Source organism: Garra rufa, chromosome 25 (assembly GCF_049309525.1).
Source record: "Garra rufa chromosome 25, GarRuf1.0, whole genome shotgun sequence".
Taxonomy (NCBI): Eukaryota; Metazoa; Chordata; class Actinopteri; order Cypriniformes; family Cyprinidae; genus Garra; species Garra rufa.
This window is the reverse complement of record NC_133385.1, coordinates 40,121,575-40,149,532: the sequence shown is the minus strand read 5'-3', so window position 1 is coordinate 40,149,532 and position 27,958 is coordinate 40,121,575. Positions and strand designations below refer to the sequence as shown.

At 42.5% G+C, this 27,958-nt stretch overlaps 1 protein-coding gene and 1 pseudogene across 1 annotated transcript; both read left to right on the top strand.

The window, feature by feature from the left end:
- The first annotated feature begins 7,740 nt into the window (after nt 1–7,740).
- On the top strand, nt 7,741–16,204 carry LOC141301115 (interferon-induced GTP-binding protein Mx2-like). The gene is made up of 13 exons (XM_073831363.1): nt 7,741–7,930; nt 12,799–12,879; nt 13,070–13,129; nt 13,399–13,553; nt 13,640–13,778; nt 13,882–14,080; nt 14,269–14,347; nt 14,440–14,562; nt 14,761–14,890; nt 15,003–15,140; nt 15,277–15,353; nt 15,448–15,657; nt 15,739–16,204. Exons 1-13 carry the CDS (start codon nt 7,741–7,743, stop codon nt 15,958–15,960), a joined length of 1,803 nt encoding a protein of 600 aa, XP_073687464.1. The 3' UTR covers nt 15,961–16,204.
- Nucleotides 16,205–18,807: 2,603 nt separating this feature from the next.
- Nucleotides 18,808–26,351, top strand: LOC141301506 (interferon-induced GTP-binding protein Mx-like; annotated as a pseudogene).
- The last annotated feature ends 1,607 nt before the right edge of the window (nt 26,352–27,958 follow it).

Sequence of the window (27,958 nt, the reverse complement as noted above, 5' to 3'; positions counted from 1 at the left end):
GGAAGGGGCGTGTGGTGGGAGCTGCAGAAGGTAAGCCGAACCTGCTGCTGAATTAGGAGCGTGAAAGAAGGCCAGGTGAGGGTCCCTCGCTGCAACTGAAGGGAGCCACGGCTCTGCTGTACTGGAAGGGAGAGCCCTGACTGATGCTGCATGGGTGCTGGAGATAGAGGGCAGATAGAGGGCTCTCACTGCAACCGAAGGGAGCCGCGGCCCTGCAGCGGCAGTATCGAATGTGCAGGGCACTGCAGCGGCAGTATCAAATGGTCAAGCACTGCAGTGGCAATATTAAATGGGCAGGGCACTGCAGTGGCAGTATTAAATGGTCAAGCACTGCAGCGGCAGTATTAAATGGTCAAGCACTGCAGTGGCAATATTAAATGGACAGGGCACTGCAGCGGCAGTATCAAATGGTCAAGCACTGCAGCGGCAGTATTAAATGGGCAGGGCACTGCAGTGGCAGTATTAAATGGTCAAGCACTGCAGCGGCAGTATCAACTGGTCAAGCACTGCAGCGGCAGTATCGAATGGGCAGGGCACTGCAGCGGCAGTATCGAATGGTCAAGCACTGCAGCGGCAGTATCGAATGGGCAGGGCACTGCAGCGGCAGTATCAAATGGTCAAGCACTGCAGCGGCAGTATTAAATGGGCAGGGCACTGCAGTGGCAGTATTAAATGGTCAAGCACTGCAGCGGCAGTATCAAATGGGCAGGGCACTGCAGCGGCAGTATCAAATGGTCAAGCACTGCAGCGGCAGTATTAAATGGGCAGGGCACTGCAGCGGCAGTATCGAATGGGCAGGGCACTGCAGCAGCAGTATCAAATGGTCAAGCACTGCAGCGGCAGTATCAAATGGTCAAACACTGCAGCGGCAGTATTAAATGGGCAAGCACTGCAGCGGCAGTATCAAATGGTCAAGAACTGCAGCGGGAGTATCAAATGGTCAAGCACTGCAGCGGCAGTATCAAATGGTCAAGCACTGCAGCGGCAGTATCAAATGGTCAAGCACTGCAGCGGCAGTATCAAATGGTCAAGCACTGCAGCGGGAGTATCAAATGGTCAAGCACTGCAGCGGCAGTATTAAATGGGCAGGGCACTGCAGCGGCAGTATTAAATGGTCAAGCACTGCAGCGGCAGTATCAAATGGTCAAGCACTGCAGCGGCAGTATCAAATGGTCAAGCACTGCAGCGGGAGTATCAAATGGTCAAGCACTGCAGCGGCAGTATTAAATGGGCAGGGCACTGCAGCGGCAGTATTAAATGGTCAAGCACTGCAGCGGCAGTATCAAATGGTCAAGCACTGCAGCGACAGTATTGAGTTGTCAAGCACTGCCCTGGAAGTATTGAATGACCAGGGTGCTGTTTGTTAAATGAAGTGGAAGACAGGGGCGGCAGGGTGGAATGATCAAGGAATGCTGCGGTACTGTCATGAGCCGTTTAACTAATGAGAGTGAGATGGGCTGTTTTTAGGTGAGAATTATTGGTCCTTACGTAGCTCTTGAAGGCGTCCGAGGTCCATCGGCCGAGGGCTTGAATTTGTTGGTGTGATAGGCCTTTTTGAGCTGCTGTGGTAGCTGCCCCGATTCGGAAGGAGTGGCTGGAAAATCTTTCTGCGGGTATGCCTGCTTGGACTAGGGTGAGTTTTAGATGTTTTTGGAACCAGAAACGTGTGACAGGATTGTGATGGTCATTGACGAAGAGTGGGTCGAGGGGATAGGTGCACTGGGAGCTTCTGAATTGAAGGTACGAAGAAAGAGCCTGATATGGTTGGATAGGTGACAGAAGGTTAAAAATATATACGTGGTGACCCCTTTTTTCCTTATCCGTTTTACTATGTTTGATGAAAAAAGAGATGGTTTCACTGTCGAGCACAGAGAGGTCGGAGATGGTTGGATGGAGTTTGGGATTAAATTTGGAAGTGATGGCGAATTCTGAGCATCCCAGAAAACCAAAAAAATCTCAAATGAAAATAGCATCGAGTGTATAAGCGGTCTGAAGTGAGTGGAAGCCTGAGCGGAGTGTATGGATGCATTTTGTAAGAATTTCCAGAGTAATCGGCTGTCTAGCATCCGGGCTTGGAGGGTGAGACCGCTGAAAGCCTTTGATCAAGAGAGATGTTTGACGATTGTTTATTTCAGGGGAGGGGGCGCTGTAAATTATTTTGTGAAAAAATTGGATTCTGCTTAAATAACCTTTAATAGACCCGGCTTGAAGTTTCTTAAACATATTGAGGTGGGAGACGAACGATGTGATTGAGGTGAGAGAGAAATCAGGAAAAAAGAGGTTGTATGAAAAGTGAAAGGCTTTGAAACATCTCCAAGCAGTTAGGTAAGATTGGAGAGTTCTAGGTGAGACTGCTTGTAGTATTGATTCGAGTTATGCGATGAGGAGGGGATTTAACGGATGATTTAAGGGAAGATGAGTTGTGAATAGGGAGGAACCGGGGTGGGAGAGGAATCCGCTTCCGGAGCCAACGCTCTGGACTGGACCAGATTTGTCAGTTCTTGCTATGAGATGTTCCCCACTCTTCCACCAAGGCACTTGCAAGTTCCTGGACATTTCTGGGGGGAATGTTGTTACACGTGGTCTTCCACTGCGAGGATGATCAGCTGTCCTTCCTGTCTCCCTGTAGCGCTGTCTTAGGCATTTCACAGTGCGGACATGACAATTTATTGCCCTAGCCACATCAGCAGTCCTCATGCCTCCCTGCAGCATGCCTAATGCACGTTCACGCAGATGAGCAGGGACCCAGTCGGTAGGCAAGTCTCTTTAGTGTCCTGCGTTTTTAGAACTGTGACCTTAAATGCCTACTTTCTGTAAGCTGTTCTGTTTCTGTAAGGTCTTAACGACCATTCCACAGGTGCATGTTAATTAATTGATTATGGTTAATTGAACATGCATGGAAAACATTGCTTAAACCCTTTACAATGAAGATCTGTAAAGTTATTTGGATTTTTACAACATTATTGTTGAAATACACAGTAGTGAAAAAGGGACGTTTCTTTTTTTGCTGAGTTTATATGCTTTTAAAAGCCTGGCTTATTTCTTGATATAAAAAATGTATATTTATATACTTACCAATGTACTCTATATGTATAAATGGTTTTGTGATACAGTAAACACATCTTTGACGAGATCCGTGTTTTATATTATCTATTTCCATGCCAATGAATGTAATCTTGTAATGATTGTTTTAACATGTTTATGTGACATATCTACTCATGCATACATGTAATACTTTGTGTTGATTATACACAAAGTCACTTAAAAAATTAAGAGACCATTTCAAAATTATTAGGTTTTTCTGAATGTTGCTTGTTCTGTGTTTAGGTAAAATTATTGTCTTGGTGTCACTTTATGAGCTACTGACAGTATGTCAATATGAAACAGGTCAAAATAAGATGCTCGGTACTTTTTCAGACCTCATATACTGCTAAGAAAACATGTTTCAGCACACTACGGAAACCTAAGTGTCTGAGCTGACGGCCGTCTCTTTACTCCTCCCCCGACTGAAAGGGGCTGCTCTCGCCAGCCGGCAGACTAGTGTAGTGCAACTCGAAAGCACCTGATGTCTTGGGCGTTGGCTGAAGGATGGTGTGGAGTCGTGTACGCTGGTTGGAGTTTTGAGGCGGGCACAGACATCTGAGACATGGCTTTGCAGCAAAACTTAACTTAAGCTGAAGCACACACTGAAAGAGCGCTCGAAAAACTCAAAAAAGCAGCAGCAAAAAGCCAGAATACGCTAAAAGCAATGGCTAAAATCCTGAATAGGCAAAAAGCTAAATTTGCTGGTATCCTGAGTTTTTAAACTCGACTGTTGGACACATCCCAAATGCTGCCTTGACCAACTAGACATTGTCTAGCTCGCTGTGTTGTTATGTTTCTCCTCCCAATACATAGGCCTAAATCAATGTTATCTTATAAGTCACATGGTCAGAGTTTTCCCTTTCTTGCAGAGTATAAGTTGGACAATGGTTTCTATAACAATAATTGTTATTTGATTTCACAAAGAATTGATTGATAGAAACTTTTCAAAAAAGCATTTTCAAACTCATGCATACCAAACATGACTATAAACCTTTAAATTATTAAATAGTTCAAAATGACACACAATTTGATTAGAACATGATAGTCAAATGTGTGGGTTGCATACATGATATGGAGTCATGCAATGTTCTGATTTTCATTTATAAGTCCTTTTAAGATAATTTTGTTCCATCTACGTATGTAAAAGACAGCAGAACTGTTACACTAGGTAACTTTTTTTCTAATAGCGTTCTCCAATTACATTCCGCTGAGGAATAATTGCTTGCAAAGCCTCAATAGACCTATAGTCTCTCCTTTCTTTGGCAAAGTATAAAATAGTCTTTGACCTTCTGTTCCCAAACAATGAAGAAATAGAGCTCTTTTTTATGCAACAGACCTTTCATCTCCACATGCATTAACGACTAGTAAATAATTCTTGAACAATTTGCCCTCGTTTATCCTGATCCCCGTCACCTGTGTTTAATAATTAGTTTCCCTTTATAAGTCTGTTTGCATCTTGAGTTCAATGTCGGTCCTTAATGTTGTCTATGTGTGTGAAGATCTATGTTCCTGCCTGTTCATCTTGTAGATTAATATTAAATACAGGCCCTTTTCAAAAAAATTGCATATTGTGATAAAGTTCATTATTTTCTGTAATGTACTAATAAACATTAGATTTTCATATATTTTAGATTCATTACACACAACTGAAGTAGTTCAAGTCTTTTATTGTTTTAATACTGATGATTTTGGCATACAGCTCATGAAAACCCCAAATTCCTATCTCAAAAAATTAGCATATCATGAAAAGGTTCTCTAAACGAGCTATTAACCTAATCATCTGAATCAACTAATTAACTCTAAACACCTGCAAAAGATTCCTGAGGCTTTTAAAAACTCCCAGCCTGGTTCATTACTCAAAACCGCAATCATGGGTAACACTCCCGACCTGACTGCTGTCCAGAAGGCCATCATTGACACCCTCAAGCAAGAGGGTAAGACACAGAAAGAAATTTCAGAACGAATAGGCTGTTCCCAGAGTGCTGTATCAAGGCACCTCAGTGGGAAGTCTGTGGGAAGGAAAAAGTGTGGCAGAAAACGCTGCACAACGAGAAGAGGTGACCGGACCCTGAGGAAGATTGTGGAGAAGGACCGATTCCAGACCTTGGGGGACCTGCGGAAGCAGTGGACTGAGTCTGGAGTAGAAACATCCAGAGCCACCGTGTACAGGCGTGTACATGGGCTACAGGTGCCGCATTCCCCAGGTCAAGCCACTTTTGAACCAGAAACAGCGGCAGAAGCACCTGACCTGGCCTACAGAGAAGCAGCACTGGACTGTTGCTCAGTGGTTCAAAGTACTTTTTTCGGATGAAAGCAAATTTTGCATGTCATTCGGAAATCAAGGTGCCAGAGTCTGGAGGAAGACTGGGGAGAGGGAAATGCCAAAATGCCTGAAGTCCAGTGTCAAGTACCCACAGTCAGTGATGGTCTGGGGTGCCATGTCAGCTGCTGGTGTTGGTCCACTGTGTTTTATCAAGGGCAGGGTCAATGCAGCTAGCTATCAGGAGATTTTGGAGCACTTCATGCTTCCATCTGCTGAAAAGCTTTATGGAGATGAAGATTTCATTTTTCAGCACGACCTGGCACCTGCTCACAGTGCCAAAACCACTGGTAAATGGTTTACTGACCATGGTATTACTGTGCTCAATTGGCCTGCCAACTCTCCTGACCTGAACCCCATAGAAAATCTGTGGGATATTGTGAAGAGAAAGTTGAGAGACGCAAGACCCAACACTCTGGATGAGCTTAAGGCCGCTATCGAAGCATCCTGGGCCTCCATAACACCTCAGCAGTGCCACAGGCTGATTGCCTCCATGCCACGCCGCATTGAAGCAGTCATTTCTGCAAAAGGATTCCCGACCAAGTATTGAGTGCATAACTGAACATAATTATTTGAAGGTTGACTTTTTTTTGTATTAAAAACACTTTTCTTTTATTGGTCGGATGAAATATGCCAATTTTTTGAAATAGGAATTTTGGGTTTTCATGAGCTGTATGCCAAAATCATCAGTATTAAAACAATAAAAGGCTTGCACTACTTCAGTTGTGTGTAATGAATCTAAAATATATGAAAGTCTAATGTTTATCAGTACATTACAGAAAATAATGAACTTTATCACAATATGCAAATTTTTTGAAAATGACCTGTATAGTTGGTTATTTGTATATCGTCTTGTTCAGCACGTACTGTAATCATTACAGTACATCTCTGGAGCATCAGCAAAAATAAATGTTTGCCAATCCTGCCCTGGCACACCCATAAACACACAAATGTTAATTCCCATGCAAATAACACCATGAAAGTTGTTAAGGTTTTTTCTCCAGCATCACCACACACACACTCTGCTTGAGGCATCTGAAAAGAAGGACATTATCAAGGACATATTCTTAGAACTTTTGTTATTATTTTTCCCCTCTTTTTTATTTTCAAGAAAATGTCAATTTCAGCCACATTAGGCGAAATATCCAGTTCAGGTGCTTTCTCATCTCCAGATCTAAGGAGTACTTATGGTGATGAAGATAGTGATAGTTCACAAAATGAAAGGTTGGTATACATTTAATTTTGCTTATCATTTAGCTAAATGTTTAGGCTTTTAGAAGCCTGGCATATTTATCGCTATGATGTACATTTATATAATAGACAAGGCAAGTGTATTAGGGCAGGCATTTGCACTATATAATAGTATAATGGTAATAGTGGTAAATAAATAAGAGGTGAGTAAATTCAGTCGAATTCAATGGTGACAATGGTCCTAATTTTAGCAAACATCCCAATATCATTTAATGCAGTTAAAGAAAAAAATCATGAACTGCCTTTGTTTTTATTTTTATGTTAAATTGAATGCTGAAAACATTACAGAGTATATATTTTTATTTATATATAATTATTTGATGAATATAAAGTTCAGAAGACAAGCATTTGTCTGAAGTAGAAAACTTTTGTAATGATTCTGAAGGATCTGAAGGACTGTAGTATTGGCTGATAAAAACTATAAGTCTAGGTGCAATACTGAACAAGACAACATACTATAGAGATGCCACCAGACCACTATCCAATGGGTGCAGCCATTATTGTTGCTTAAATGTGCGGCTTCAGGTGCTTGAAATTGAGAACTGGTATGTATTATTGTAATCATAAACAAACCAGTCTATAGTGTAAATAGCAGTGTTATAGAGTGGTGCTGGTATGACATCAGAACCTTAAAGACTAATTCAGTGCTGGTTGCTTCAAGATTACTCTTTTTTAATTTAAATCATTAAATCCTATGAAATAATTTGGAATGTCCCAATCACCAAATCATAAACACACCTAAAATGTTACTACACATAGAAAAGTCTGTAAAAATACAGACAGATCTACTGTTTTAAAATCAATGTCTAATGTCTACTAATGTCATGATTCATGAAAAAGGCTATCTTTTGTTGTTCAGCAAATAATCCACACAACACAGGTTACTGTTTAAGAGTTTTACACTGGTTTAATTTCTGAACATTAATACACTTCTCACACTAGCGTAGAATGGCACAGCACAAGAAAGATATATTAAACAAATGAAAGAGAAACTATGTATGAAATGCAAAACACTGAAAAAAAATACAGTACAATTTGTGATTTTTTTTTCTTTACATATGTGTGTCTATCTTTACAGTCAGAAGATGAATGGAGAAGTTCATAGTCATTTAGAAAAGAGCATTCGTCCATACATTGATCTGATTGACACTCTGCGGTCAATTGGCATTCATAAGGACTTGGCATTGCCAACTATTGTAGTAATTGGAGACCAGAGTTCTGGAAAAAGCTCTGTGTTGGAAGCGCTGTCTGGAGTTGCATTACCAAGAGGGACCGGTGAGGACTAATTTAACACTTCTTAGCTACTGGTTATCCTGGGACTATGTTTTCTACCACAGGAATAATTAATTTTTTTTTTCCAATACACAAAGATACAATGGGTATGCATAATAAATATTCTAAACTACAACAGATTTAAAGCATAAATGCATTAATGGAAGATATGAGGTCCAAGCAAACAGGTTTCCAGAAATAGCAACAACTTTTGCTGGGGATAGAGCATTTAAATAAAGGACAGAAACAAATAATAACAGATATTTGTGAATATACTGCAAATACAACTAACAATATTAATATTCATTTGTATTACAGATGCTTAATTATTAAATTAAGTTCCCTTCCGGGAACTCTACACTGCGTCCTGAAACGCTGTGGGGAACGCCATTGGCGGGCCGCACTCTGAGTCATGTCCAACGTCCAATGAGAAACGGGAGTGACGTCACAGGCGCGGTGACGTCATCGACCAGGAAGTATAAAAGCACGTGCGTTTGAAGCTGGCGTCAGCTTTTGTCATTCAGCGAGAGCGCTCTGTGTTATTGTCTGTCTGATTTGCATTCTGCTGTTTTTCAGTGCCAATTGCACTACTTTTATTTGAGCAGAAATGCCAGGGGGAAAATGTTCTTTTAAGAACGAACGTTCTAAGGCGGTTCAGCAGCCACATAGACGGTGTGTCCCTCCCTGCCAACGCTTCATTGTTGGTGGGGATACACACGATCTATGTGTGGTCTGCTTGGGAGCGGAGCACGCTAGGTCAGCCCTTGAGGGGGCTGGCTGCCCGCAGTGCGAGCGGATGCCGCTGCGGTTGCTCCGTTCCCGGAAAGCCCTCTTTGAGGAGGGGGCTTTCATTAGCGTTCCCCGCGGGTCTGGCCCCGCTTCCGTCGAGGCGGAGCGGCAGCTGCACTCGTGGGGTTCGCAGCTAGATCTGCTGGAGGGAGTTGAGACGGGTGATCCCCTATCTCTCTCCTCACCCAGCGGATCGTATGACCTCCTCTTGGATGAGGAAGCCCGCACTGCGGTTCCTTCCCTCCGAGAGGAGGAGTCAACGCTTCTCCTGTCTTCCTCCGAGGAGGTTGACATCGAGAGCGTTGACCTCCCACAACCGCCCCCCGTTCACCCCAGTATGAGGAGCTGGTGGAGGTGCTGACGAGCGCGGTGGCCAAGCTCAACATCAGCTGGTCACCCGCTCCAGATCCAGAGCCCCAGGCGAGCAGGCTTGATGAGCGCTTCCTGCGGGCTAAATCAGCACCTCCCAAACGGAGCCTTCCCTTTTTCCCCGACCTCCATAAGGAGATCGCGAGGTCGTGGGACAGGCCGTATTCCTCACGTCTCTACTCCCCCGCCTCAGATTACTACGGTAATGTGGGGGGGATGGAGGAATACGGCTACAGGGCGATGCCTCAGGTCGAGCAGACACTAGCAAGCTATCTGTCTCCCGGCCTGGCATCGTCCCTGAAGGCTCCGTCCTTGCCCACCAAGCCATTAAAGGTAACATCAGGCTTGATGGGCAAGGCTTATGCGGCAGCAGGTCAGGCTGGTGCATGTTTACACACCATGTCTGTGCTCCAGGCGTACCAAGCCGACCTGCTGAAGGAGCTTAGTGACGGCGAGGAGGTGAGCGTGTCAGAGATGCGCAGGACCGCTGATCTGGCGCTCCGGGCCACCAAGGAGACCGCCCGCGCTGTTGGGCGGTCTATGGCAGCCTTGGTGGCCGCGGAGAGGCATCTCTGGCTGACCCTGTCCGACATGAAAGAGAAGGACAGGGTCACGCTCCTGGACGCCCCCCTGCACCCCTCCGGCCTCTTTGGTGACTCTGTTGACACAGTTGTCAACAGGCACCAGGAGGCCCGTAGGCAGGCAGCGGCGTTCCAGCGTTACCTCCCTCGCTGCACTTTCTCCTCTGGGGCTGCTGGACGGGAGCAGCCCCAGCCGCACTCCAGCTCCTCACACAGGGAGACCCAGAAAAGGAGCGTTGCTACCCATGCCCCTCCGGCGCGGCCTAGAGGGCGGGCTCAGCAACGCTCCAAGCCGGGGCCCTCGAAGACTAGGCCCGACCTGAGGGTCGTCCTACAGTCTAAGAGGGCCGCGGCTAAACGGCCCTGATGGTCGTGGCCCAGGGCCAATGAGGGCAGCCCCTCTCGAAGAGTCAGGTGCCTCACCGCCTCTGAGGAGTACGGTGACCACCTCTCTTCGGGGCCCTCAGGAGATTCGTCAGCTAACCCTGCCGGTGTTACAGGGCGCGGCAGTCTCCCGCGAACATCATTCTCTGGTCCTTCCGCCCGGAAACGTAGCGGAACCAGAGAGTTCGCCACCCCCACGGGGGTCTCTAGAGCGCTCACTTCAGGTGCATCCTGCCAGTTCGCTGCTACAGGTCACCAAGTTAGCTCCTCTAATAAATCCAGAGACCAGTCTCGAGAGGCTGGTTCCCTTAGTAGAATTTCTGGCAGCGTGGAAACTACTGCCAAATATTTCTATGTGGGTCCTGCGTACTGTAGAGAAAGGTTATTCCATTCAATTCGGCGCCAAGCCGCCACCTTTCAGCGGGGTATTTCCTACTCTGGTAGGCCCCGAGCAGGCTCTGGTATTGGAACAGGAAGTGAATACTCTCCTGAGGAAGGAGGCCATCGAGGTGGTCCCTCCTCAACACAGAGAATCCGGGTTCTACAGCCGGTACTTCATTGTTCCCAAGAAGGATGGGGGCCTGCGGCCCATTTTAGATCTCAGACAGCTAAACCTCTCAGTAAGAAAACTGAAGTTCAAAATGTTGACTGTCAGACAGGTCGTGTCTCAAATCAGGTCCGAGGACTGGTTTGTCACGATAGATCTGAAAGACGCATACTTTCACGTCTCCATCCTTCCTCAACACCGGAAGTTTCTCAGGTTCGCTTTCAGGGGCAAAGCTTACCAATACAGAGTTCTTCCGTTCGGCCTAGCGCTCTCTCCCCGAACTTTCACGAAGTGTGTGGATGCTGCTCTGGCTCCACTGCGACTCCAGGGCATCCGCATACTCAACTACATAGACGACTGGCTCATTCTAACCAGTTCAGAACAGTTAGCGGCTCAACATCGAGATGTTGTTCTTGCTTTTATCCCTCTCGTCTGGTGGTGGATCACAGACAGAGATGAATTCCAGTGCCCTGGCAAAATCACCAGGCACTTCTTGTGTCCCTCTTGTGCTGGCTGTAATGCAGACAAAGGACCACTATCTTTCCTCGCGTGCCCAAGGGCCGAGGAACACTTTCTCCCCCTGCGCTGGTCTGGTGACAGGCAGCGGTTGAGAACCCTAGCCTCGTGTGCCTGAAGGCCGAGGTCTATTCTATCCCTCTTGTCTGGTGGCTGGTCACAGACAGAGATGAATTCCAGTGCCCTGGCAAGGTCACCAGGCACTTCTTGCGTCCCTCTTGTACTGGCTGTAACGCAGACAATGGATCGCCACTTCTCCTCGAGTGCCCGAGGGCCGAGGAGCATTTCTCCCTCTGCACTGGTTGTGTGACAGGCAGCGGTTGAGAACCCTAGCCTCGTGTGCCTGAAGGCCGAGGTCTCTTATCCCTCTTGTCTGGTGGTGGATCACAGACAGAGATGAATTCCAGTGCCCTGGCAAGGTCACCAGGCACTTCTCGTGTCCCTCTTGTACTGGCTGTAATGCAGACAAAGGACCATCATCTCTCCTCGTACGCCCGAGGGCCGAGGAGCTTTTTTCTCCCCCTGCACTGGTCTGATGACAGGCAGCGGTTGAGAACCCTAGCCTTGTGTGCCTGAAGGCCGAGGCCTATTCTATCCCTCTTGTCTGGTGGCTGGTCACAGACAGAGATGAATTCCAGTGCCCTGGCAAGGTCACCAGGCACTTCTTGCGTCCCTCTTGTACTGGCTGTAATGCAGACAATGGATCGCCACTTCTCCTCGAGTGCCTGAGGGCCGAGGCTCATTTTCCCTCTTGTCTGGTGATGGATCACAGACAGAGATGTATTACCACTCTCGTCCTGGCAAGACCACCAGGCGGAGTCACCACAGTGTCTCATCAGGTAAGTATTTTTAGACACTGTCCCTTCTCGGTCTTGCGAGACCAGACGAAGGATGACAGGACCTCGTGGGCTCGAGGGCCGAGGTCTCCTTTCCCTCTTATCTGGTGGGCTCCACAGTCAGAGATGTACTACCACCCATGTCCTGGCAGATTCCCAGGCTGAGGTTTGTATTGTATTATAACGCTGTTTTTTCCCCCTTGTTCTAGCAGACACTAGGCAGGGTGCGGAAATTATGGGGGCGTTGATACCTCGTTCCCCACAGCGTTTCAGGACGCAGTGTAGAGTTCCCGGAAGGGAACGTCTCAATTTACGTATGTAACCCTGGTTCCCTGAGGGAACGAGACACTGCGTCTCGGACCATAATTCCCGCATCCCTGCTGCGCTCGCTTCATGCCTATGAGCTGACGCCAGCTTCAAACGCACGTGCTTTTATACTTCCTGGTCGATGACGTCACCGCGCCTGTGACGTCACTCCCGTTTCTCATTGGACGTTGGACATGTCTCAGAGTGCGGCCCGCCAATGGCGTTCCCCACAGCGTTTCAGGACGCAGTGTCTCGTTCCCTCAGGGAACCAGGGTTACATACGTAACCTGAGACGTTTTTTAAAGAACTATTCAATCAACCAGTCTCATTTGTAGTTTCCTTCATAAAAATCTACTGTAATTCTTGAATTCAGAGTTAACTGTAGTGTTGGTAAGATCATGATTCAGAAAAAAGCCCTGCTTTCTTTCTCTCTTTCTTTCTCTATAGATAGAGAGATGGATAAATAGATAGATAAAGCACTTGTCACATAATTTTCCACTTTTAGTTTTCTTTGGATTGCTAACTCAACTGTGTTGGCTGTAGGAATTGTCACCAGATGTCCATTAGAGTTGAGGCTGAAGAAGGTGCCAGGAGTCAAGTGGAAGGCTATTTTAACTTACAATAAGAAAACAGGCGAATCTGTGAATTTTGCAGGTTAGTAGTACTGCTTGCAAAGTCTTTTTTTCTTAATTGGAAGGGTTTCTTTTAGCTGGGTTGAAATGATCACTTTTAATCGCTAGATTTAAACCATGTTTTGTTGCAGGTCCTATTAAAGCCAGCAAACTGGGGAGTGGAAAGGCAGCACAGTCAACTCACAATGAGGAGAAAATTGAATTTGCAGATCCTTCATTAGTTGAAAAACATGTTGCAGAAGGTTAGTAAAACTGCTGAAATCTCTTTTCTTTTCAGTGTTTCTGGTACATAATAAAGAAATCAAAATCTCAAACTGAAGTCACAATCAGTAATTCTGTTCATATTTTGTCTTATAAATTGAATTTTTCTTATATTAATCCCAAAGCAATGGTTGCACTTAAAGTAAGTACAATATTGCCTCTTTAAAATGGCTTGTCTTTATTCCCACTGCTTTAAAGGACATATTGTTTTCAAATAAACATAGTTAATTTTGCAGATTGTGTTTTACAGCCCAGAATGAGCTGGCAGGAAGAGGCGTAGGAATATCTGATGAGCTCATCACTTTAGAGATCATGTCACCAGATGTGTGTGACCTCACACTGATCGACCTACCAGGAATCGCCCGAGTTCCAGTAAATGGACAACCAGAGGATATTGGAAAACAGGTGGGTCCTGTAATCTGATTTTACACACCACATTTATTATCAAACAAGTATCAGTACATTTTTAAAACTATGTCTGTGTTTTGTAGATCAAACATCTGATCATGAAATTTATTATGAAACATGAGACTATAAACCTGGTTGTGGTTCCATGTAACACTGACATTGCAACAACAGAAGCCTTGAAAATGGCACAAATAGTAGATCCTGAGGGCATAAGAACAGTCGGTAATGAAGCAGATGATCTGCACAAAAATCTCACCAAATATCTTACGGCACGTTTGACAGCAAATCAACTTTTTATAACATAGCGATTTCTTCATCCTCACAGCTATTTTGACCAAGCCAGACCTCATAGACAAGGGAACCGAGAAGAACATTCTGGCTATTGTACACAACCGCGTAATTCCTCTCCGCAAAGGTTACATCATTGTGAAGTGTAGAGGACAACGACAGATCGATGATAAAATTTCTCTGGAGGAGGCGGCACAAATGGAGAGAGATTTCTTCCAAAATCATGACTATTTCAGGTTACAGACTGAAAAGAATTAAAATTTAAACTCAGTATTTTTTTGCATGTGGTGTTTTTTTTTATTTAAAATAATTAAGATTTTTTTTTAACCCTGATAAAGTAAAAGTGCTACACCTGTCTTGATATGTAAATCTACAGCATGAACTAAAATACACCTTCTTGCGAAAATTGTCTTTTTTTTTACAGATGCCTCTTGAAAGAGGATAAAGCAACTGTTAAATCTCTTGCCCTCAAACTGACTCAGGAACTTGTTGATCATATCAAAGTAAGTTTTTAAATGTCTTAAATGTCATGAATTTAATGATCTGGAGGATGGATTGAACTGTCAACAAATTGTGTCTCGCCAATCTTTGTCAGAAATCACTGCCACAGCTCCATGAGCAGATAAAAAAGCAGTTGTGGAGTGTAAGGAGAGCACTGAAGGACTGTGAGGATGGACCCCCAGATGACTTTGAGGGAGCCAAGGAGTTCCTTATTAAAGTAGGACCTCAAGACATCAAGTCTTCTTGCTTCTGAGAATTACCATTAGGGTTCAATCTGCTGGAACCATACCAGATCAAATGCACCAAACATTTCTTAAACAAAATATGTATTTCGTGATGCAGGCAGATCCGTTAGTCCGTGAAATTACAATGATAATGTAAAAAGCTCATAAAACAAATATTATTTTTCTGACAGGTCTTAAACAGATTCAATGAGCAAATTAACTCCCTAAAATCAGGAGAGCTGACTGAGAAAAAATTGTTTGTCCAGCTTCGTGCCGAATTCAAGAAATGGAATGATTATCTTAACAGTACAAAGACATCCTGTGAGTATATTTTCACACTTAAGAAGCATAATAATTTACTATTCTTTTATAGAAGTTCTATTGCAAAAAAAGGTCTGTTAATTTCACTAGAAAGCCATATTTTTCCCAAAAGTTAACAGTTCAACAAGTGAGATTCACAGAGGGAGGGAACTGCCTGGCTTCAGCAACTATAGAATGTTTGAGAAGATTCTGCAGGACCATGTGGCAAAACTTAAAGATCCAGCCATTGATTTACTCAACTACATAAAAGGTATCACACATGTTTGTGTTTAAAGACTTTTTGGTCACCGTGGAGAACATCTATTGTAAAACCAAAAGATCACCAACTAATGGTTTTAGCACATCTGTGGCTATTTGTCATTCTGATTTATGTATTTCTTCTGAAGACATCGTCATTAAGCAATTCACTGACGTGATGAATGAGTGTTTCCAGAACTATCATGTACTTCAAAACATCACTAAGGTAAATAATGCTCCTCGGTTGCTCCTCAAATATTGCAAAGATGGAATTTTAGTCAATGTTTCTTTCATTTGTACTTCTTTACTTGATTCTACAGGACAAAATCAACAACATTCAGTTTACCCAATTAGACAAGGCTGAGGAGAGAATCATAGAGCAGTTTAATATGGAAAAAAGAATCTACACTCAAGATCCCATATTCCTCAAGATCTTGAGTGAGATTACAAATGAGACTTTTTCAGAAAAGGAGTTACCTGTCTTTGACAAACAAAGCAAATATAGTCATATGCTGGAGGCATATTATGAGGTATTTCTTCTGAATTTTCAATAACAAATTGCACTGTGCTTGTAGTCTGAGGATGTAACTTATCTAATTATTTTCTTTCAGGTTGTGGTGCAGAGGATGGCTGACCAACTGCCTTTGATGATCACCTTTTACATGTTGCAGGAGACTGCTCAACTTCTGTCTACTGACATTATGAAATTACTGGAAAAGCCAGATGTGCATGAGCTCCTGTCTGAGGACTCTGACGTCAGCAGAAGACGCAAAGACCTAAGAGCTCGTCTGAACCGTTTGACTGCTGCTGTGGAAGCAATTACCAATTTTTGAATTGACTAGAGAGGACATATCTGAAAATACAGGGATGCCCAAACTCGGTCCTGGAGGGCCGGTGTCCTGCAGAGTATAGCTCCAACCTGAAATAGACACACTTGAAGCACCTAATCAAGCTCTTAGGCAGACTAGAAACTTCCCAGTAGGTGTGTTGACGCAAGTTAGAGCTAAACTCTGCAGGCCCTCCAGGACCGAGTGATCTAATGTATCTGATAACTTATACTGTATCCAACCATCCATTCCACGCTTGTTCAAGTGTTGCAGGATTTGATAACTTAACCCATAAATCTTTCTTCAGCTTGTTAATACTTTTTGATTGTTATAATATATGCATACATTAACCTGTTTTCTGAATCAATTGGAAGTATTAGTGCTTTGACTAAAGTAGCCAAATTATTTTCTTGTAATCTGTTGAAAATTAAAATCAAAATTTTTCCCTTATGATTGACCTGCTTGTTTGTTGTTGTTGTTGCATTTTATTTCTTTAGTCTTTACAGTGCTGTAAATTGTATTATTTTATAGAACGCAACATAAGGATGAGATGTCAGGGGTTTTATGTCTAAAATGCCTGTCACATACCTACCCAGCGCTGGATCAATGCAAAGACTATAGAATACCAAAGACATGTCACTCCTGTAGTTTTGAATGGGGAAAAATGCAACGGTCATCATGGCCGCGAAGCTCCGCCTTCTTCGTGAAATAGTCAATCATTGATTAGTAAAGTCAGCGCGTTACTGCAGCTACCGCGAGAAGTTCCGGTTGCTATAGAAACAGTCGGCGCTCTAAGACGTGCGTTCAGTACTGCGCATTCGCACTGGCTCATCTAGCCGGAAAAATAAGCGTTTTTTAACGCTATTAAAGCACAAGGAACTATATTTATGAGGCAGTTCTTGTTGGATTTCTTTGGAGATTTCAAATATGAAATTTAATCGTAAGTTTGGCAAACAGTTTTGGAGAATTGTAGGTTTCCCCATTCAAAGAGATAGGAGCTGCACTTGGATGCCCGAGAGGCGTTTCAAAGATGGCCGCCGAGTGACATGACTTGTCTTAAAAGGACTTTGGATCAATGTAAACCAATGTTGGGTAGTCTGTGCCAAACCAGGTAAAACTGGTTACATTTGTCAGTGGTCATTTTGTGTTTTATCCTATAAGAGAAAACTGACTGGAAACCTACTGAATGAAATTAAGGTTTGTATTGCATTGCATTGTATTTGTATTCCTTTATTTTTCCTTTTCTTTCCTGTTTTAAATGTACGTCACAGCAAACGTCTGCTTGGAATGCTTGCCTTGTACAAACGCAGCATTCACTGGATCTACAAAAAGTATGACCAGGGCTTAAACACGACCCCACTTCGCTGTTATTTCTGACAAAGTTACTGTGTGCTCCACAGAGGAGTGCTATTGATCGAGTGCGCCACTGTTGCAGCTATAGTCGCACTGTGCATTTGACGGGTTGTAGCTTAATTGTGGAGTTAGACCAGTAAAAAGTTTTTCACCAATTTTGTGTTTGGTGAAAAACATTGTCAATCCACATTTTTTCCACAGAATTGGGTACTGTCGTAGGTTGATTTTCCCTTGTGGGTTACAGGTTTTAAATATTGTGTAAGAAGCACCCAATCAACAATAAAAATTTTGATTCAGCTACCAAATCAGACATCAGGAGACTACAAAAAGGTAATTGGTGCCCCCTGCCTAACCTCCAAAAACTTTACACCTCCAGCGTAAAGAAAAGCCCATTTCCTCTTTAAACTCTTTGTACCCTCTGGCCGGCACTATAGAGCACTTTGCACAAAAATCTCTTAGTGTTTTGAATTAGTGTTTTGAACAAATTGGTTGAACTAAGTCTGTGAAAAATTATATTTGAAAAACTAACTGCACTTTTACGTACAAAATCATCACCATTGAACTGTACTTTATCATTTGTTTTCACTATTCTAAGTTTATTTTGTTTTAGTCACAGAGCCAATGAAGAGCTGGCAAATTAGTGACCTTACGTGACTATGTGTAACCTGCGTGTGTGAATCAATGGTTAAGAGACCTTGCTGGAGACCTTGAACAACCTGCTTTGAATACACTGAAGCACATTCAAAATAGCTACCTGAACTTTTACTCTTTTTTTTTTTCTCTTCATTATATGTGGGTTACTTTTGAAATCATTAATATTAACAGTTCTCATTTAATATAACTTTGAGATTAGGGTCATGTGTGAGCTACCCTTGTCTGAGGCTCAATATTGGTTGGCTAATATTACAAACATCTGTTGGTCATCTTAGATCATTTTATTAGACAGAAAAAACAGCATTTTACTGTATAACATTTTTCATGTCTATACTTGCACTAATTTGTTTGTGATCACATACGAAGATAACATTCAGTTTGGATTGCAATCTTGACTGTTTTCGAGAATTTAATCTTTCCCCATGTGGATAAGATCTGTGTATGACTGGCAGTGGTTGGTTGGGGGGCAGTAACAATATAATCTGAGAGAAAAAATATTCATAGAAATAGTATTTTCTTATACTGCCAGATGTAATATACACACCCACATATACCCAAACAAAGGCTATTTCCTATGCAAATTAGTGTTTAGTCTGTCTTGCATTTTGCATTGTGTACAAACTGTAACCAGGTCTGACACACAGATTTGAACTTTCCTTGATATCTCCTCAGCATCACCTCAAACACTGTATTTGGGTGAAACATAAGTTATATAATTTGAAGAGGCTTCCAAAAATATATTATTTATTTTTGGAACTAATCATTTATTTCTTTTCTCTTTTTTTTTCTTTGGCAAGAAAATGTCAGGCATATTTTCCTTATTTTCAGACTGAAGAAGTGATCAAAATGATAAAGATGAAGATAGTGATAGCTCTCGAAATGAAAGGTTAGTATTAATATTATTTATCTTACATAAAGGTACTTCACGATGCCATAGAATAATCTTTTTGTCTAAATAGTTCCATAAAGAACCTTTAACATCTGAGCAACCTTTTCATTTCACAAAAGGTTCTTTGTGGTTCTTCAGATTATAAAAAGGTAAGAAAGGAAAGAAAGAGATGGTTCTTTAAAGAACCTTTGACTGAATGGTTCTTCTATGGTATCGCTGTGAAGAACCTTTGAAAGCACCTTTATTTTTAATTACATTTGAGATAAATATCTGTATATGCTTTTATAGGCCTTTTATAGACTAAAACTATGAGATCAAGACTAAGAGTAAATTGAAAATGCCTGTCAAAATGAATACTGTGTGAACATTGTTTTTAAACCAGTTAACCCCACACGTCAGTCAACAGATCCTCTATATCCCAAACCACCACCCTTCAAAGACATGTTAGCCAACTGTATGAATCCAGTTATTACTCCCAAGGCATCTAAATGATTGTCCAAAAGCTCTGTCACTTTAGCATGTTTATATATATTGTCCTGCCTGTCTAAAGGGTGTCAAATTTGAATTTGAATTACATTTATATTGTGTTTGTTGTGTTACAGCCCAGAATGAACTGGTAGGAAGAGGGGTAGGAATATGTAATGAGCTCATCACTTTAGAGGTCATGTCACCAGATATGTGTGACCTCACACTGATCGACCTACCTGGAATTACCAGAGTCCCAGTAAAAGGACAATCACAAGATATTGGAAACCAGGTGGGTCATATAATCTAATTTTGGCAACATATAGCTCATTGGAAATACGTGCCTCTATATACATTTCTGCAAAACTGAAAAAAAAGTATATGATTGAGTCCATTTCCAGCTGAAATGAACACTAGAGGCAGTAAAACTCTTTTATTCTTTTTCAAACTAAGTCTGATTTACAGATACAGAGTTTGGATTAAGAAAGCCTATTTTTTTTACACAATTACTTGCAGAATATTATGCTATGACTTAAAAATAAGTTTAACATCCTGCACTTTTAAACATTGTCGTCACATATACAGCTTTATTTGCATGAGTTTTCTAATTCAGTAGGTTTGCTCCGTAGTTCACGCGATACGGCGTTGCACTTGAGCGAAAAGCTTCGATACGAACCCGTTTGGTTATAGAATGCGGTTCTATATATAGTTCACTTTCAGAACAAAAATTTACAGATAACGTACCCCCTTGTCATTCAAGATGTTCATGTCTTTCTTTCTTCAGTCGTAAGGAAATTATGTTTTTTGAGGAAAACATTTCAGAATTTCTCTCCATAATGGACTTCTATGGTGCCCCCAAGTTTGAACTTCCAAAATGCAGCTTCAAATGGCTCTAAACAATCACAGCCGAGGAAAGAAGGGTCTTATCTAGCAAAATGAAAAAATAAATAAATAAATTATATACTTTTTAAACTCAAATGCTTGTCTTGTCTGTGTGTACTCTGTGTGTAGAGATTAAAAAGTATATAAATTGTAAATGTTTTTTAAAAATAACCGATTGTTTCACTAGATAAGACCCTTCTTCCTCGGCTGGGATAATTTAGAGCCCTTTGAAGCTGCATTTAAACTGTAATTTGGAAGTTCAAACTCAGGGGCACCATAGAAGTCCATTATATGGAGAGAAATCCTGAAATGTTTTCCTCAAAAAACACCATTTCTTTACATCTTGGATGACAAGGAGATAAGTACATTATCTGTTCTGTAAGGACTCAAATACAGGATGGACAGCTGCATTCTGCTGCTGTGTGAACGTGGCCTTCGAGACTCACACCTGTAAGTAAATGCAGTTGTCAGTCCCAAAAGTGACAGTGTGAATGTGGCCGCAGCCTATCTCAAGCAGCGTAATAAAAACATATACATATAAAATGCCACGGTCACGTATTGAACGTGTTTTAGCGCCACTCTCTGGACATTTCACTTTAAAACTGGATCGAAATGTGCAGTTATGGTGTTGCAGAAATGCATATAGAGGCACATATTTTTTTATGAGGTTTGGTTTGGATGGGTTGGGTTTTGTTTGTAACATTCAATAGCCTACTATACTTATCCAATTTTAAAACTACATCTCTATGTCTTGTAGATAAAACATTTAATCATGAAATTTATTGAAAAGGAAGAGACTATATTCGGCCACCGAAAATTTTCGGCCGAAAATGGCCCAAAAGTGCATTTTCGGCCGAAAGACTTTTATCACCGAAACAACACGGCCGAAACAGCATGTTGACGCAAACAGAAACCGCAGCCTGCACGTGCTTGTCTGAAGCAACACATCTGCGGTGTGGACGTATATCAGTAGCCTATATCTGAGAAAGACCAATGGATAGCGATTTGTAAAACTTGTAATGCCGAAATTTCAAGAGGGGGTGTGTCTGCAGTCGTGCGTGCAGCTAGTGATCAGAGCAGAGATCGACGCATTGCGCTGACAGATGTGGCTTTCAGTGAGTGAAAAACAATGGCTTTACGTTGGTGTTACGTCGCAACATTTTAAAGATATGCCTTTTTTTATATACTGTATTTTTATAAATAATTATGTTTTAAACCGTGGAGGTGAGCCAATGGATATCACACAAGCAACGTGAAAACTGCGCAATATATTAAAGTGAAAGTGAAAGCTGACAGTGCTTTCAGCATCTGACATGCATTCTCTCAGAGACAATGAGAGACGATTATACTTCATATGCTGATATTAATTTAGTCCCCTACTATTGTGTAAGTGTTGTTTTTTGAAAGACTTAAATAAAGCTCTTAATTTTAATGAAACTTCAAAAGGCTATCCATTGAATAAATATGAGCGCTGCACGTTTCAAAGTCATTTGCTGCGCTGCTTTGTTTACCAGTCTGACAGCGCCTCCTGCTGGAAGAGAAACACGTAGAGTTGTAAATGTGAACTGATGGATAATGTGTTATAACAATTTTAACAAAGGCAGTAAAATATATGTATATGTTATTTAAGTAATATAATACTTGATTGATAATAATTGTTTAAATTAATATAACTGATTTATTCTTTGAAACTTTAATATTAATTTATGCAATTGCAATGCCTTGATTTTAGTCAAATTAGTACACAGTCATAGCCATAAATGCAATGGTACTAATAATTGGCATAATTCTTTCAGTGTTTCGGTTTTCAATTTTCGGCCTTGGTTTCCTCTTTTTTGGTTTTCGGTTTCGGCCAAGAATTTGCATTTCGGTGCATCCCTAATAAACATGGTTGTGGTCACTTGTAACACTGACATTCCAACAACAGATGCATTAAAAATGGCACAAGAACTGGATCCTGAGGGCTAAAGAACTCTTGGTAATAAAGCAGACGATCCACAAAATATCTATCTCACCAAATATCTTATGTGGTGACTTCTGCCAGCAAATACACTTTTTTTTATAAAATAACTGACATGATCTGGGCTGTAAGTTTTCTTTCAGCCACCTGAGGTCGTTGTTCCCCTCCTCTTGCACTACACTCCCTTGATTGTTCACCTGTTTTGTTGTCATTAGCACTCATCAAACCCACACCTGTTCACCATTATACGAACTATAAGAACTCTCATTCCCCACTACTCATCCTAGTTGCATTATATGTGTTTTGTCATCCTGTCTGTGTGCTATCCCTGGCTCTAGATCGTGTTTCGACGGTTTATTCACAAGTACAGTATCATCACTGCTCCGCTCACAAACCTCCTCAAAGGCAAGCCCAAAACTCTCGTCTGGTCGTCAGAAGCAGCCGCAGCCTTCCAATCCTTGACATCCGCCTTTACTCAAGCACCCCTACTTACCCATCCGGATCCTGATCGCCCTTTTGTACTGGAAGTGGACGCCTCCATGTCTGGAGTTGGAGCAGTCCTTTCACAATACCATGGAACACCCAGAAAACTCCATCCATGTGCCTACTTCTCCCGGAAGCTCAGCCCAGCGGAGAGGAATTACGACATCGGGAACCGAGAGCTCCTAGCCATCAAACTCGCCTTGGAGGAGTGGCGACACTGGTTGGAGGGTGCTAACCATCCTTTCCAAGTCCTCACAGACCACAAAAATCTCCAATATCTTCGCGCAGCTAAGCGACTCTGTCCCCGGCAAGCAAGATGGTCCTTATTCTTCTCCAGATTCCGATTCACCATATCATATCGTCCTGGTCCCAAAAACGTCCGAGCTGACGCCCTTTCACGGTTAAACGATTCCCAAGACACTCCTAAAGTCACTTCCACGATACTCCCCGAAGACATAATAGTCAGTCCCATCGAGTGGGCAGCTCCTCCAGCCGTCGCCACTCCTGATCCCCGACCTCCGCCGGGCTGTCCACCAGACCATCAGTACATCCCTAGGAACCAACGGGTAGATCTCATCCATGCCACACATACCTCTCCGGGCACTGGACATCCGGGGGCCAAAGAAAATCTCTCGCTGCTGTTCGAACGCTTCTGGTGGCCGGACATGGCAAGGGATGTGAGGAGGTACGTGCAAGGCTGTAAGGAGTGTGCCACATCCAAGACTCCCAGACATCTACCCGCCGGAAAACTCCATCCCTTGCCAGTTCCTAACCGCCCCTGGTCACACCTAGGAGTGGATTTTATAACAGACTTACCCTCGTCGGATGGGAACACCTGTGTATTCGTCATCGTGGATCGCTTCTCCAAATTCTGCAGGTTATTACCCTTGAAAGGCCTCCCTACTGCATTAGAAACTGCAGAATTGTTATTTAATCACGTCTTCAGATACTTCGGCATCCCCGAGGATATAGTGTCCGACAGGGGACCCCAGTTCATTTCAAGAGTCTGGAAAGCATTCTTCAAGCTTCTAGGTGTGGCCGTCAGCCTCTCCTCTGGCTACCATCCGCAGACCAACGGCCAGACGGAGAGGAAAATCCAGGAAGTGGGGCGGTTCCTCCGAAACTTTTGTCATGCTCACCAGAATTCCTGGAACCAGTTTCTGGGCTGGGCGGAATACGCCCAGAATTCACTGCGGCAAGCTACCACCGGCCTCACACCATTCCAGTGCGTCCTAGGATTCCAACCTCCACTGTTTCCCTGGAATGGTGAACCATCTGAGGTGCCCGCAGTGGATTACTGGTTCCGGGAAAGCGAGAGAGTCTGGGACGAAGCTCACCACCATCTTCAGAGGGCAGTTCGCAGATACAAGTCCACTGCCGACAGAAGAAAGATTCCGGCTCCAGTCTATGTTCCGGGAGATAAGGTCTGGCTCTCAACGCGAGACATCCGTCTGCGACTGCCCTCCAAAAAACTTAGTCCCAGGTTTGTTGGCCCCTTCACAGTCTTGGAACAGGTCAATCCAGTCACGTATCGACTCCAGTTACCCCCACAGTACAGGATCCATTCCACTTTCCACGTTTCATTGTTAAAACCCTGGCACCCACCTCTAGTCTCTTCCACAGAACCTGGCCAAGAAGAGGAGCCCCCTCCCCCGTTGCTTTTGGACGAAGGATCTGTCTACACGGTTCGAGAAATTCTGCAGTCCTGACGTCGTGGTGGCCTTCTGGAGTACCTGGTAGACTGGGAAGGATACGGTCCAGAGGAGAGATCATGGGTTCCTAGAGGCGACATCCTTGACCCGGCACTGTTGGAGGACTTCCACGCAAATCACCCCGAGCAACCAGCTCCCCGAGGAAGAGGCAGGCCACCACGGCGCCGGAGGTCCAGGCCCTCAGGAGCGGGCCCTGGGGAGGGGGGTAATGTCACGGATTGGTCAGGTTCTTCACCAGCAATCACACCACGTTCACTGTCACCCGCATTCTAACAAGGCACACCTGCACCCAATCACCCAGGCACGTTTAAATACACTCCACACACTCCACTCAATGTCCGGGCTCGTCAATACCCAGCGGACTCCAAGCGAATGCTTGTCACAGCGAACGCTACTCTCTTCCAAGCCATTATCTTCAAAACCTTCGGTAAAAGATACTTACCTGTTTCTACTCACCTGTATTTGATCTCCTTCAGTCTTCTGTGCAGATCCTATCGTCGAGGACGATCGTGCCGTAAGCCAGTCCCGATCTTCAAAGTGCATGAGTGTGTGCCATAAGCCTTCTGGTCAGTCGCCACATCAGTGTGGCTGTTGCTGTCTGTCATCCGTCCATCCTGCAAAGAAAGAGAACTGTTAAAGATCACCTGTCAACGCATCCTAAGAAACCAGTCTGTGAACGCCATTACTCACCCGATCCACCAACCTGCTTCACGTCTTGCACCGCTGTTATTTAATAAACTCTATTATCGTTATTTACCTTGCTGTCCGTTTGCTTCCCTGACAACAACATGGTTTGTGATAGATTTGGCACCTCTATTTAACCTCAGAGAAAATGCAATGATAATTTAACTTGAAACTGATGTAATAAATAGTAATTCTTTCTCACAGATCTTAAAAAAATTCAATGATAAAATCAACTCCTTATCATCAGGAGAGCTGATCATTAAGGAAAATTTGTTTGTCCAACTTCGGGAGGAATTCAAGAAGTGGAACGATCATCATGTTGATGGGAAGCCTTCCTGTGAGTACATATTCAACTATTTTTAATTTGAGTTCTTTGTTGTTGAGAATATAAAAGAGCCTAGCCAGAATTTCAGAGGAAGGGAACTGCTCGGCTTCAGCAACAGAGTTATTGAGACTGTTCTACAGCTCCATGTTGCCACACTTAAGAAACCAGTCATTGACTTACTCAGAACCATAAAAGGTATCATCATACATGTTTGAAGAATCTTTGGTCATATAAAAGCCAAAAGATTAGATTACAGCCCAATGGTTATATCTGAATTATTAAGCCTAAATTATTAGTTTTGTCTGAATTATCAAGCCTGTGGCATTCTTCTTGATTTATGTATGTCTCCTAAAGGAGAAATCATCCTTGAGCAATTCAATGATGTGTCTAATCAGAGTTTCCAGAACTACCCTGTTCTTCTAGATATCACTATGGTAAATATTACTCCCAATCAGTGGCAAAGATTGTTATTTTTAATTGATTTCAATCAAGTTCTCTTTCTTCTGCACTTCTTAACCTGACTCCACAGAAAAAAATCTTCAAGATTCAGGCAAGTCAGCAAGGCAAGCCACAGGAGAGGATCTCTGAGCAGTGTGAAATGGAAAACATGATCTACACTCAAGATCCTATTACCTGAAGATGTTAAATGAGATCAACCATGAGACATTTTCAGATCTTAGTTTTTAGTAACAAATATGAATGTTTGTTCAGAGACTATATGGGATGAATTACTTGCACATGTGGACATTACTCTTTGTTTTCTTTCAGATTGTGGTGCAGAGGATGGCTGACCAACTTCCCATGATTATGATTCTTTTTATGCTGAAGCAATCTGCTCAGCTTCTGTCTACTGACATGTTGAGTTTACTGGACAGGGCAAATGTGAGCGAGCTTCTGTTTGATAACTCTGATGTTGCTAAAAAACACAAAGACCTACAGGTTTGCCTAAAACGTTGGATTGATAATGATAATTCTATGATGACTGAATAAAACTTAAAACAGCTTAGCTTCCATTAATACCTTTTGCTTTAAATATAAAACTACAAAAAAATGAATAGCCTTGCAAGTGAATTAACCTGCATAACATTCTGCTTCAGGTAGAGCACAATTAAGTTTCCATGTTGCTTATACTCAGTCAGAAATGTGCATAGTTATATAGTGTAAAGCCATTTAAAAGTCTGTTTAGAATTTTGGTGCCATATAAAAAATTAGGGATGCACGATATTTATCGGACAGATAAATTATCGACCGATATGGGTAAAAATTATGTCATTTTTATTGCTCCGATAAATAAATGAAACCTGATCCGATAAAGTACTCTTGCTGGTAAATCAATCAATCAGTCTGGTTTATCTGAGATTCATCTGCTTTCCGAGTGCAAGTGACTGAAGCTGTAAACTGCAGTGACGTGCTGCGTCCCAATTCGCCTACTTATACTATGCCCTTGAAGTACGTACTCTTTTTGTGAAGAAAAAGTACATACTTTTGAGTATGTAGCAAAATAGTAGGCAAGCTTGCTGCTGTTTCTCCACCTTGCCAGTGCTTTCAATGTTATAAATGGAAAGGATGAAGCTGATTGGTTAGTTCATGTCACATGACCTGCGTTGCGCTTTGCGGCATTCTGAAGAGATGAGATGTTTCTATCTCGATTCTGATGTTTTATTCCCCGCCTTGTACGATTTGGTTGCTGCACACATTCATAATATAATCAATAAGAATTGACTACACATAAGCTTTACCACAGACATTTGGACATCTGACATTACTCCATGATGCACTTTTCATTTTTTCCAGGTTGACAAAATGTCAAAGCATTTTTTTAAATATATAGAATTGTGGTGCCTGACACACGAAAAAAAAAAAAAAAAAAAAAAAACATTTTTGAAGAGTCAGGACTGATGTTTGCTATGATTGTTAGACCCAGATATATTAATTTCATTAGTTTATCTTAGATTTTGTATTCTCCTGTGTGCACAAAATTATTATATAAAAATATGAATGTATTGGGTATCGGTATCGGTATCGGCAAAAGAAGGACTTAATTATCGGCTATCGGTATCGGTTAAATTTGTCATATCTTGCATCCCTATAAAAAATAAACAACTTTTTTGCATTAAGAAATAAACCATGATTGTGTCTTTTGGTAAACTGGAAATGAAGACTGTACTCCTCATTTTTCCCCAATTATTACCAAAACAACTCCCTACCTGGGTCAAAAAGCCCTAAACTGTTCAAATTGATCATCTAAAAAAGCACTAAACTGTTAGAATTGTTCATCTTTTGGGGGGTTGGGGTGATCACTTGCAAATTTGTCCATAAAATATGGTAGGAACACACATTTATTTTATCCCCTCTCCCTTAATACATTCACTCATACTTTTTTATCCTGAAGTGAAGGTAAGTTAAAGCTAATGCCTCCAATTCACTCTCACTCACTCTTTAACATTTTCAAGCAACTTATTATTTTAGGGCAAGATGTGCCAAGGGCCTTTTTTGCCCCATTTTGAGGGCGCCATCTTACCCCAAGGTTATAACTCAGATCAATTTTCTTCAAAACCCTCTGTCCCCAGACACCAATCCCCTACCACAAATTCACA